Below are 12,981 nucleotides of genomic sequence, written 5' to 3'. Positions count from 1 at the left end.
AAAAAACAAATATAACAACTTTATTGCATGTAACTTAATGTAACATTACTCTAAGGATTCTAGAAAATACATGCATCATAGATAAAAAAAAAGTAAAGAAATGAGAAACTTATCAAATGTGAGAGACGGATGATATTGGCTTGATTGTAGTGGTAGAAGTTAAGAGATGTGTTAAGCGTTCGAATATATTGGAGTTGAAATTGTGAGAAAGATTAAATATCTTGAAAGTGAGTTCTATTTCAAGTGATTCGTATTTGATGAGATGAAGGAGAAGAAAGAGAGAAAGATAGAGTGTGAATACATAAATCAACGTGTCCAAATTTTAATCTCTGTAAGGTAAATTTAGAGTTTGAAATTCAAAATTTTTTAAAACTTTAGTTTCCCTTGATTCTGAAATGCGTTGGGATGCGTCCGGATTCCAAAATCTGATTTATTTATTTTTTAATCTTTGGCTTGATTTGGAGTTGTGTTTGTTGTGTATTTGACACGTCAGAAGATCGGAATCTGGATTCTAAGAGTAATTTAGAAATTTCACTAACGTGTGTGAGAAAGATATGGGATGTAATGAGTAACCACTCAACTTATTATGGCCAAAGTTAAAACAAAAAAAAATCAGAGAGTAAAGCATCGTAATAGCTAGATAGATTGTCATGGTTGGACTTGAGTTGGATTGACGGGAGGGTTACCCAACCCATATATATTCAATGCACTTTTTATTCATACTATATATCCTAATTGCATAGTTTTGACGTCTTTGATAGATTAGATGTTGATGAAAATAGAAACCAAAGACAGGCAGCCAAAATGAAACATTAGGGCAGTCTTGTTACATTGGATTTTTCGACCTGACCATAAGTGGCAACTACTAATGAGGAAAGTTATGAATATGCCACGTGGAAGGTCAAAGATAGAGTGGGTCCACATGACTAATATGACTCAAGTTCAGAAGTCACATAGAGTGATATCGGTCGAAGGTGGCAAGGTCGAAAGACGTTGTGAGGAACTTGGAGACTTAGTGAAATTGTGCTATGTTGGCTAAGGGTTGGAATTCATCACTATAATGAAAGCAATGTTGACTCGGTCACCACATGTAGAGTTCATTATTACAATGGACAATGCAACAGAATATGTTAGCTTAACATAGTCAACATCGAAGACAGTCAACATCGAAGACTTCGACGAGGGTAGTCAGTTTTAGCGCCCAACAAAGCAATTAGGAAATTCAAATGACGTCACAAGGCGGGAACTGAGTTGGCATCGTCAGATATTCAGAAACATGTGGGAGCACGTAGAGGAAAACCACTGCATGGACTTGGGACGTGTCACCACATGAGTAGTTTACCATTCTTAAACAAATTTTCATAAAGTAATATATAAGGATACTTAAGTTCATTTTGTAAAGGATCCGCAATTATACACATTTCTGCAAATTCAAAGTACTCACATGTTAATAATCGAGTGAGGAAAGATGTACGTATGTGTTCCACCATTTTATACATTTCTAACAACTTTACATTAAAAGTCATTTTTATGCATTAACTTGCCTTTCGATTTCCTTTACTTTTTCTATCAATTTACATCACTTGCACTTTAATTTTTTAACTTTTTCTTTTCCTGCACTTGCCTTTTTGATTTCAAAGCCTTTACTTTACTTGCAATTTAATTGTAGTCTTTTGATTCCCTTAGACTTTTCTTATTTACAAGCAATCACAACAAATATTTTCCAACACTTATTGTTTTTCTTCCTGTCTTAAATACACACGTCTAGGAGATTTTCAAGTTTGATCCCTTAAGTATTAATAAAAACTTGAATTTGTTTACCAAATTTCACAACAACAACAACACGAATAGACCATAAACTCTAGAACCTAATAACCAAACCAATTTCTTTCACATATGGTTTATGACAAAAGAGATAATGTTTGTTTAGATTAACTTGCTCTCCATTTTATAATTATGATCAAAATTTTGCAACCCTTTATATCATTTTTCATGAAAATCTAATATCAGTTATAAAATTACATCCCGCTATTTTTACAATTCCTGAGATATACACAAGTCGTGTATATCAATTACCTTAAGTTCCCTTCAAGGAATTCAAAACACCTTTGCAGGCTAGCCTTGTGGCTGTTTTCTTGTCAACAGAGCCTATGTACTCATACTGGTGAACTAACCCGTCAGCTATTACTTCGATTTTACAACTATTACCGCCGTCATTCCGGGACAAGGTCTTCTCCATGGTATAATTCATTTTCTGACAGAGTTCAGTTAATTCTCTGATGGGATGAATTGTTAATGTATTTGGTGTCACAAGAGGTTCCAAAAGAGGCCTTATACTTCGCCACACAACCTCCTTGTTGTATCCCGAATCGACAAGTATAGCACCAGCTAGAGACTCTATGATGTCTCCAAGTACCTGCAGACAGACATAAAAGGCAGAACTATTACATGTGTTGCAACACAGAAACGCGCAATATAAAAAGTTTCTCTCTGTGGTGTTGTTTAAACACACAGCTTCACCATGTTTTTTGGTTTTCTTTCTATTTTCACATTAAGGATGAACACAAACTAGTACATTTTATAGAAAACCCCGCATTAAAATAGTGTTTTCCTTGTTCAAACACTTTGAAGTAATAGCATTATTCTAAGATTTAGACAAACTAACCTTGGGGAATGATGCCTCGGACTCCCATCCAAAAGTTGATGAAGACTGGTCAAATTTATCAAGCGTGGCTACAATATGTTTATGTAACTCCTGAGAGGCGTGGAGTACATGTTTATGCAATTGAACCTTTATGGCAGACATTGCATAACAGTCATTATTGACCGAGGCTGACCTCATGTCAGTTAACTGCCCAGGTGACATGCCAGGATATTCTTTATACAAATGCATAGTTATTAGATAATCCAACACCGAGTCTCCTAGATATTCAAGTCGCTGCAGGGAAAGAAATAAAGCATTTATATCATAAGTTTCATCAACAAAATTTTAACAACAAAAGATAAACTAAGTTCTTTATGCAAATAAGCAGAAAACAGCTTATGGTCATGTCATAAGTTGTTTCCATAAACTCTCTAAAACAGTCTTGCAAGTGTTTATGTTAGATATGCTCAAATAAACCAATTCAAACAGATCCAAAGAGGAAAACATAATTGCTCGTGAAGAAGATAGTGAATAAGTACCTGATAGCATCTAGGCACGTCAGGCAGCATGTAAGAACCATGTGTCATTGCTTCTGCTAACAGAGAACGGTCCCTAAATGAGTACTTCAGTAGGGATTCTAGAAACCTTACATTAACTATATTGTCGGGACAAGCATTCAATTGTCGCTCATAGGGTGCAATGTTAAAATTCACTTTGATGCCAACCCAATCCATAAACAACAATGCAGCCGTCTCACCACCAGTGCTAAGAAATGCACCAATTAGTGCTTCAACAACATCAGCAACAATTTTCCGTTTCAACTTTCTATTTCCTCGAGTATAAATTTTCCTCCCCTTGTAATCTATCGCTTCTATTGTAAAAATTTTTGATTGAGCTCCAGGAATGATCCATGTCTTAGGATCAAAAGCCTCATTCCGTATGAAGCCCTACAACTCAGAAGAACACACGTTCAATAACAAGATTAATATACTATCCACAAGTAAAAGTTTCAAGATAATAATGCAAAATGAATAGGAAATTAATACAGTATCACCCTCATCTCATGCGCACAACAGTTTAGAGAATACATTACATATTATGGTAAATCATGTACAGTTTTCATTTTGAGCTTTTTTGCTTAGAGAAAGCAGGAAAAAAAGCAAAGTGGTTCAGACATAATAATCATCCAAGCAGTTATAAGCAAACTATCGGATAAAAATTATAATCTTCTCTAAAGTTCCGAAAAAAACAATGTCAACTAATTAAGAAATCAATCATACAAATGAAGAAATAGTATACCAATGGATACATTCTATGAAATAGCATAAAATGAAACATGAAAAATTGCCAAATAGACAGCACTATAAGAGAAGCAACAAGGAGAGAAAGATTACCGGAAGTCTAAAACCGCAACCTAACTTACAGAGGGAAGCATTAGAAATTATCTTCTCCCTCTTCACACTGAGGAGACCCTCATGGTGATTTTGATGAGTATAAAATAGCTGTTGGCTAACAGCATATTTTAAAAAGGAATCTCCAAGAGTCTCTAGAGACTCATAATGAAACGTCTCCTTACATGTCTTTGTGGTCATGGCTTCCAAGACCTACAATGTAAAATGCAGATACCATTAGTGCAAATGTCCTTCAAATGTTTGATAGCTAGAAATAAAAATCACACATTAGTACAATTTTTTAGCTATTAAGGACAATCAACAAATAGTTACAAAAATATTTAATCTGGAAAGGAAAAAAGGTAGCCCACCTTAAATGTTTCAATCCCGTTCTGAGGGCAATGATCCAAATGCATCTTTTTGAAGTTAAAAGCTACAAGCAATCCCTCAATTCTATGCATGATTGATGGAATAAATGCAAATGAATAAAGCATGCTAACTGGTATTGGTGACATGATTATATAGCAGAGTTCAGGAGGTATTTCAACAAATGTCTTGCTCACATCTGAAAAAGAAAAACACAGGATTAAGATGAGATCACACATTATTAGTGTTTGGACAGTGCTAAAAGAAAAAACCATATCTTCCGCGGACACCAAAGGTCTTTATGATAAAAGAGAAAAAACTAAGCAACCGAAAAAAGAAGGAAAAAAAAACAAATAAAAAATTTAAAGCTCAGACCTCTGTCCTTAGCTTGTCTATATCCGTGACAATAATTCTTTACCGGAAAAACATGTCTAGCCTTAAGTAGGCGTTGATGTTCAAAACGCAATTGAATTCCATGCCTGAAATTCGAAAAGAAAGAAAATAGGTTAATATATAAGGCACCCAGGTAGATAGATTAACTTGAGAATAAACATCTACTACAAAAAATCACTTACTTCTGTTTAAAGTACTTTTTGTATGAGGTAACTTCACCATCCCTTACTTCTAGAGGAGAATTACCGTTCAATTCCATTATATCGGTGGTGATGTAAGTTCGGCCATTATGCGGAGTACAAATCAAAGCATTTCGCAATATACAACTGCAAACTAAACCCTTTTCGGTATGTATATTGGCTTTATGATGCGCACACTCAATCATAGATGGATGAACAGAATTAATAGTTAACCAGTCAACAACTGGTGTTTGCTCTATAGTAATAGATGGCAACAGAAGATAATCAATCTTAAGATCATCTTTCAAACAGCATTTCGCTAAAACGGCTTCCTTTTCCGTTTTATGATTCATAAGAATTCCAAGAACATTAACCTGGAAACTTTTACACAGAATAACCTGGATAATGAAAACAAACCATAACTTTATTGACTTTTCCTTAACACTTGCAAATACATCAAATATAATTAGAAGAATACTAGAGAGATACCTGATCCGGCGAGAGATTAATGCTTCCTTTGTATCTCAAGGTCACGGACAAGCTGCCTTTATCGAAACCCATGTCAAATGGCGCACATCCAATTTCTTGATCAAGTTCAACTCTAGTTGCAAGAAAAATGTCTTGGACGGTGATATCATAGACAAAATTTTGTTTTAACTCAATTAAATAACAATAGTAAATTGTGTTACTATTGTTTGACATGTGGTTCACCAATTCAGATGGCACATAACTTGGCTTCTCCTCATCATATGGTTCATTTCCTGTCAGATTTTGTTTGATGTCAATAAAGTTCAAAGAATCATATGGTTAAATAGAATTATATGTTTTAAGTATGTGAAAAATGAAAAGCAACAATAAAAGGAAAAATGAATAGAAAGCACGAGAAGTTACCAAACTCCTCCACTTCTGCTTCTTCTACGGCAATAGAAGGAACGAGATTATCTGTCAACGCTCCAATTTGATGAAGTTGTTTGCATGCTTCAAGGCATGCAATATTCTTCAAGTACTTTGTGTCACCTTGGACATGAATAGCTTGTAGAGGACAGCTCTTAGGAAGATACAATATTCCTTTCTCTTTGTCCCATCTTGGAGTGGGTTTAAAGTACCTGAGGGTTTAAACAAAATAGGATGAATGATGAAGAACAGAGTAAAAATCAAGAGGACCAAATTAATGCAAAAGAAAGTATATTTTAGGTTCATTAAAAAAAAAGAAAAAAGTAATATAAAACAACGCCAGCAATATATGAACTTACCCATCTGCAGGGAGCCTTGAGCAATATAAGTATAAAAGAGTAATGCTAGAGCTAAGATTGACAACAGCTTCAGTGCTTGCAACACGGTAAGCTTGATTATGAAATTGATCACTTTCAAGACATTCACATGGAAGGGAAGAATAACGCAGAGACTCCTTCCTCATCATGTCCCCGCCAACAAGGTATTTCTCTAATCTAGAACGTGTAACTGAATCCCCACTGTAATTTTAGAACAAAATAAGAAGGTTTTTGGGGAAATTTTACTATGAAGGAAATGAATAGATTTGATATCATAACTTTCTCTTGCAGCATGTGCCTAAATGATATAAGAGTAGATTTTAAATCATAATACTAAGGAGAACAACACTTTTACCTCTTAACCATTAATATATAATCTGAATTATGCATTCTGGCACGGCCTCGAGACTGTACGAAACTGCACACTGTAGGAGATGGATCAAATCTAATAACTAGATTACAACTTTGAACATCTAAACCCTCTTCAAGAATTGATGTTGCAACAATGACATTGACCTACAGATTAAAACATTTCATCAATAAGTAATAGTATTTGCTTATTACAGTATAACAGATTATCTAAGAAATCAGCATACCAATCCCATACGAAACTCTTCCACGATTTCATTTTGACATTTTCGAGATTGGTTTTGCAATTTACTACCGTTTCCTGCAATGAATTTGGCCCTCCAGCTATTATATTTGGGAAGCAAAATGTTCAATAGAGTCTCGAGGACAATAGCTGTAATGACCCTTTCCACAAATATTATACATCTCATTTCAGAAAAACCCCTGTAATTGTAGCATGCACAGAGTATATCCATTAAAATAGGTTAAATAAATTTAATAATAATATTCAAAACCAAAACCAAAATGAGATAAAAAGACCACTAAAGACAATAAAAACAGAGATTAGCTATTGATTAGCTAGTTAACAACAATGAAGCACAGGCACCTTTAAGATTAAGCATGTCGCGGTGTCCGACAATCATGACACATGTATAACACAAGTCGGAAATTCAAACAAGTATCCTAAAAAAATTGTTTTTTTCTTTCGTTCGACACTCATTGGATTGGTGGCCAAGACTCATGACATTTAAACAAATATCTTTTTTTTCCTTAACCTCGGCACACCTTAGACATCCGTTGGACATATCTATAACGGGTAAAGAAGTGTCCAAACAATGTTGATCAATGAGGGGTTAAAAACATCATATTTGATTAAACAAATTTACGTTTTTTCAATAGTAGATGGATAAATAAATATCAAATACTATCATCTACTGTTTTAGATTTTTTAATGAACTAATTTTCTATATATGGATATTTCAATCTTTAATAAGATATCAATATTTATATTATTTACATAAGCATTGTCAACGTGTCGGTGTCAAGTGTCGGAGTATGTGCTTCATAGGTTAACAACGTTCATTCATTGAGCATAGAAAAGATAAAAGCAAATACTGCAAGATATACCACATTTGAAATATTTAGAAAGAAACCTATTTATAACAACCTGTACTCAAGTAGACAGTCAATAAGACAGGAGACTTTGGAGGTCAATAGACCCGTATCCAAGTCAAAATTCTTATTGTCACCAATACTCCACCGAGGATCTGAGTAAGAAGACATTCTCTAAATTTAATAAAAGAATGTAAACAAAAGATTAAATTAAAAATTTAACGAATTTTCTCAATGCTTGAAGAATTATTACCAAGTGGTATGTAACTTTGTAGTGTCAACATAGTAGCTGAACTAAATTTTTTGACAATTTGGTCCCCAGAATTACCCCATAAGAAAGTTTCAATTTCAATGGAAGATAGGGATTCTGCAGCCTATCACGTAAAAAACAATTGATAATTATGCAAACATGAACATAAAATAGTCACAAATAAAGTCACTGCAGCAGAAGGGAGAGAACCTTCAAAGCCAACCAAACACCAAGCTCGTCCAAGCAAAATATTGAAGCAGTAAAAATCCTTGCTATTTTTTTGAGTGCGGAATCGACAGCTGATTTAGTCAAATCTGAACTTGTGATGTAAAGCTCGTGCTGAAGAACAAATTAGAACTATTTCAAGCTAATAATCAACTATGATCGGACAATAACAGGCACTACTATAGTTTGGTCTCGGTGACAAAATGCGAGAAAGGGTGACAAAAGGTGTTGGGTAACTTTAGTTTAATTTGAACTCTATATTTGAACGTTAATAATTTGCTTAAATGTACACACCTGCTGTTTTAATATGTTGAGTTTCTTGGCCAAATCTTCGAATTGCGTAAATGAAATTGCATTGTCCTTGTAAAACCAGAATTTTGGTGTAGAGGTTGGCACGAACTGTGAGATGGCAGCTTCACTTACGCATGTGTATACCTTACATTTTAAATAAAAAATCAGAGAGGGCAAGAACAAACACTTAAATAAGAGAAATTTTAAAAACTTTTATACGAAGAGCAAGAAAATAAAAACAACCTTTGAATGCATTAGAGTCATTAGATCCCGAATATTTTTTGACAACGTCGATTCAGAATTTGCAGCTGCATTAAAAAATAAAAGTGAAGAAACAGTGATAAATAAGCAGAAAAAACTAAGCAGTGCAAATAAATGAATAGAAACTTTCTCTAGGTTTGTATACCTTTCGACTTAATTGGGGATGCAGTCATCCCAAAAATTCGAGGAAGCTCGGTGACGCCACATCTTAGTTGATGATGATAGAACTCCTGCATGCAATCCGACCAAAGTAACTACCAACCACTTCCACGGCTAAAACTAGTATTACAGTCTCGTGATGCAGATGAAGCATAGACATTGTAGCTTAAAATAAATGATTCACCAATTAAAATGATCAGCGTCTAACACAGACTACCATTTTTATAACAACATAGTACGGTCAATCTGTGAATGGATCAAACAATCTTCTTCGGTTCATTATTTAATCATTGGAAGAAAGTGTATACTAACATTTCGCAATCAAAATATACTCTGGGAATAAGTTCTAATACAGAAAGCGGATATAAGCATATGTTAAGAGTACAACACTTACAGTCATGATACAAGCATAGGGGTGTCTACCCGCAGCATGATGACATTCGTCCATTATTAAAACCTTTATCATACTCAATTTGATAAAGCTGTGCCTCAAGCAAGAAAGCAATATTGCTGGTGTCATTACAAGAACCTATACATTCAAAAGCATTACAAACAGTTTGATACAGTCTATGGTACAAACAATAAATTGTAGAAAGTGCAGACAACAGATAAACAATAACATTTCATATATGACAAACAAATACTAGAGCTATGCTAACCAAATTAATATTATAAAATAACAAGGACATCGTATAGCCGCGATTGAAATACAAAAACCCTCACCTCGTGTTTCCCCATTTCCTTGTTCCATGTATCTCCATCCCAATAGTCAACACCCATATCTCCCCAATACATTCCAACTTTCAAATCAGTGTGGTTTCGCAAGGCTGCAGCTTGCTAGATTACACAGTTGAACAAAAAAAAACAAGCACAGTGAATTTCCAATCATCACATAACAATTATTCATCAGACAATGCATCACAAATATGCAAAAGCTATCCTAAAAGTGGCAGCATACTTGAGAAACCAGTACGACTTTGGGAACTAAAAAAACTGAAATGTAAGGAGAAGGCTTTCGGAGGTAATAGGCATAGCTTCTAAGAAGCATGATGGCTATCAAAGTCTTTCCAGAACCAGTCTCCAAATAAACTATAGTATTTTCACGAATCGCTCTGTCCAATGCTTCAAGTTGATAGCTACATACACAAAAACAAAACAAGCAACACATAACATCAATTTTCGCAATCAACCATATAAATGAAAGGACTTTTTTCAAAAACTCAGTATCAAGCTCTTGGACCATCACTAGCGGGATTGAATCCGAAACCTTGAGAGTAGCACACTCTTAGATCTCAATGAAAGGATTTAACTAACCTTCAAGCAAACAAAAGAGTATCCGAGGATTTAACTAACCTTCTAGCAAACGAAAGAGCATCGGGCACAACCCGCCTCTGATTATAGTCATCCATTTCCATGAGAGCTTCTTCCATAGCTTGTTCCATAATACTCAATGAACCTACATTGTCAAATAAAAAATAATCAGAAATCAAAAAATTAGTCAAAATATGAAGCAATGACACACAACACAAACAAACTCCTAGACACCGCTAATAATTTGAATGTGTGGATCAATGAAAGAAACAGGTATAAAGCACCTACAATCTCAGACAATGACAGTACTAAAGCAACACCAGATAGACTTCAAATTTGATTATCTCTGCTACAAACTGTTTCCGATCATGAATATAAACTGATCTAATAAGAAAAAACCCAGAAGTCAAAAGGGTGAAGAGTGAAAGTGAAAAAATCCAAACTTTGGTTGTGATGAATGAAGTGTGCGAGAAGAAGAAGCAAAACCCTAAGGAGTGATTACTTAGAGGAGAAGGAGAACGTTAAAGTATGTTGGAAAAGATGAAAACATAAACATGGGTAATAGTAGTAGAAGTTACAAATGATATTGGGACCACAGTGAGTGAGTGTGCGTAAGAATTGAAATTTGAATTGGGTGATGTAATCGGTCGTGTGAGCGCGGAAGAAAACATAACATGAGTGTACTAGCTTAGTACACTGCTCTCGCTTTCACCAAACAATTTATGACACCGCTTCATTCCTTTACAAGGAAAACTTTAAGAAAACCAAACACTCTATTATTATACTATATTTCATCCGCAACATAAGGATTCCGTACGCGTCAATATTTAGACTCATTTTAAATAAAATATATTATTTATTTATTACTTATATTTTTATTTGAATACAAATATTAAATAAACTAAAGTATTACTTATATTTTAAGTTGATTGATTTATTTAATTGAAAATTCTTTTTTTTTCACTTTTTGCAAATTATATTATTGTAATCATTTTAAATTAAAATATTATTATTGATTTATCAAATATGTTTTCATTTGGTTAAATATATTGAACAATGTAAAATTATATCCGATGTGCAAATTATGCTATTATCTTATTTAGAATAAATTATAGTAATGAGATAATATTCTGATAGTTATAGCAAATGGAAAATATTTCTAATAAATATTCTCTATGTATAAAAAAATTATAAATCTGATGGTCGATAATGATAGTTATTATTTCTTATGATAGATATCAATTATATCCGGATTTTGTATGCTCTAGATTTTTAGAGTGATTTAAATTTTATTGAATAAACATGATTTTTTATTTATTGAAATCCAATTTAGTCTTTTAAAATTTTTAACTCTTAAAAAAATAATCAAAACACTTTAATCTTTATCTTATTTTTATTTTATTTAGGTAATAAAATAAAAGTTTGACTTTAGTTTTGGTCATTTATTAAAGTAATTTTTCTATTTTAAATACTAGATTAATTTTGTAAATCAATTAAAACAAAGAGTTTAAAATTACAATTAAACTTATAAAAAAACTATAAATGTATAATAAAGAAAGATTAAAATAAATGACAATTAATAATTTAATTTGAAAATATATAAAAGTAAAAGATATGGCCAAAAAAATATTATTAAATAAGATAAATATTCTTTAAAAATTAAATACAATAAAAGGTTGAATAAATTAAAATTAATTTTTTATATATATTTTATCAAATAAGGATTTGACCACGTTTTCCAGAATAATAGTGGACTAATTCTCCCCTCCATTCTCTTAGTGATGGTTGCCTTTTTTAAGATATCTATGATCTCGACCCAACACTATTATAAATATCTCATTGTTAAAGTTGAGGAGGACATTCACATTTTCACCAGAAAATTACATATACACAGAGCTTCTCACCCTATATGTGAGTTGGCTCTCATCCCCACAAAACACCTTAAAAATATTTGGCAACCCTTAATCAATAGGGGTTTTCATTGTTTACTTGTATTCTTAGTAAACCAAATCACAAATTTTAGTTCATTTAAAGAATTAAACTCGAAGAAATCATAAGGACATAATATACAAAAAAATGTGAGGAAAAATGTATTCGTGTTTGATAGCTTAGTTCGAATGTAGAACAATTGAATGGAAAAAATTCAAGAGGTAAAATACAAAATTGCTTGAAAGATAGAGTAAACATCGAAAATCATAAAAGAAATCAAGTAAAAATTCTTAGATTAAAAGTGGGACGCGGATTCATACATTTCTCACAAATAATTTTATCTTTGTAACTTGGATGTTTGAATTATATAGAGAACAACAATGAAAAGGTGAATTCTTCTTACAAAGATCAAATCGATTTATATACATGTACATCAATAATCATCGACAACAATTAACTCTTCAACATTCAGCACGTACACTATTACATGGCATTTTGTCCTCTGTTTTACTTCCATCTGTCTTTCGTTCTTAAACTACTGAAAAACTACTATTGTTATCGAAAAACATCTTCAGGTCTTCCAACTGCCTCTGTCGAGAATCAACTTGTTTATTGTCAAATCTTTGTGTTCTTGGCATCGAAAACATAATTTGGCTACTTGCACTTAGCATGTATATTTATCTCACATCCACTCTTGTTGAACATGTTGAGTCAAAAATCTCAAGCTAACAAATACCCCCTAAAAATGTCATCTTCGATCATGTTTGACATATGGAAGAAAGATGGTGTTTTTATTACACTCTCGACATTATTCAAAGCGGTCAGCATACGCCATCGTCATCATTATCAC

The 12,981-nt window shown here is 33.1% G+C and overlaps 1 protein-coding gene across 7 annotated transcripts; it reads right to left on the bottom strand.

Moving 5' to 3' along the window:
• Nucleotides 1-1,954: 1,954 nt before the first annotated feature.
• Nucleotides 1,955-10,926, bottom strand: LOC127075245 (endoribonuclease Dicer homolog 2). 7 transcript variants are annotated; one of them, XM_051016737.1, is made up of 24 exons: nt 10,705-10,925; nt 10,491-10,586; nt 10,245-10,347; nt 9,850-10,027; nt 9,615-9,728; nt 9,286-9,420; nt 8,878-8,962; nt 8,715-8,779; nt 8,475-8,615; nt 8,166-8,294; nt 7,959-8,079; nt 7,761-7,860; nt 6,841-7,036; nt 6,600-6,760; nt 6,227-6,445; nt 5,865-6,079; nt 5,463-5,734; nt 4,977-5,371; nt 4,777-4,880; nt 4,407-4,600; nt 4,039-4,248; nt 3,184-3,591; nt 2,666-2,938; nt 1,955-2,416 (listed from the first exon to the last, which is right to left on the bottom strand). In XM_051016737.1, the coding sequence occupies exons 3-24, from the start codon at nt 10,331-10,333 to the stop codon at nt 2,078-2,080; spliced, it is 4,143 nt and encodes a 1,380-aa protein (XP_050872694.1). In that variant the 5' UTR covers nt 10,334-10,347; nt 10,491-10,586; nt 10,705-10,925; the 3' UTR covers nt 1,955-2,077. The 7 variants fall into 7 exon arrangements, with proteins under 7 accessions (XP_050872694.1, XP_050872699.1, XP_050872714.1 ...); XM_051016742.1 differs by having other exon boundaries at nt 10,781-10,906; XM_051016757.1 differs by having other exon boundaries at nt 10,487-10,586; nt 10,781-10,799.
• Nucleotides 10,927-12,981: the final 2,055 nt, after the last annotated feature.

Source organism: Lathyrus oleraceus, chromosome 1, assembly GCF_024323335.1.
Source record: "Lathyrus oleraceus cultivar Zhongwan6 chromosome 1, CAAS_Psat_ZW6_1.0, whole genome shotgun sequence".
Classification (NCBI taxonomy): Eukaryota; Viridiplantae; Streptophyta; class Magnoliopsida; order Fabales; family Fabaceae; genus Lathyrus; species Lathyrus oleraceus.
The sequence above is the reverse complement of the archived record's forward strand: the minus strand, read 5'-3'. Positions and strand labels throughout refer to the sequence as shown.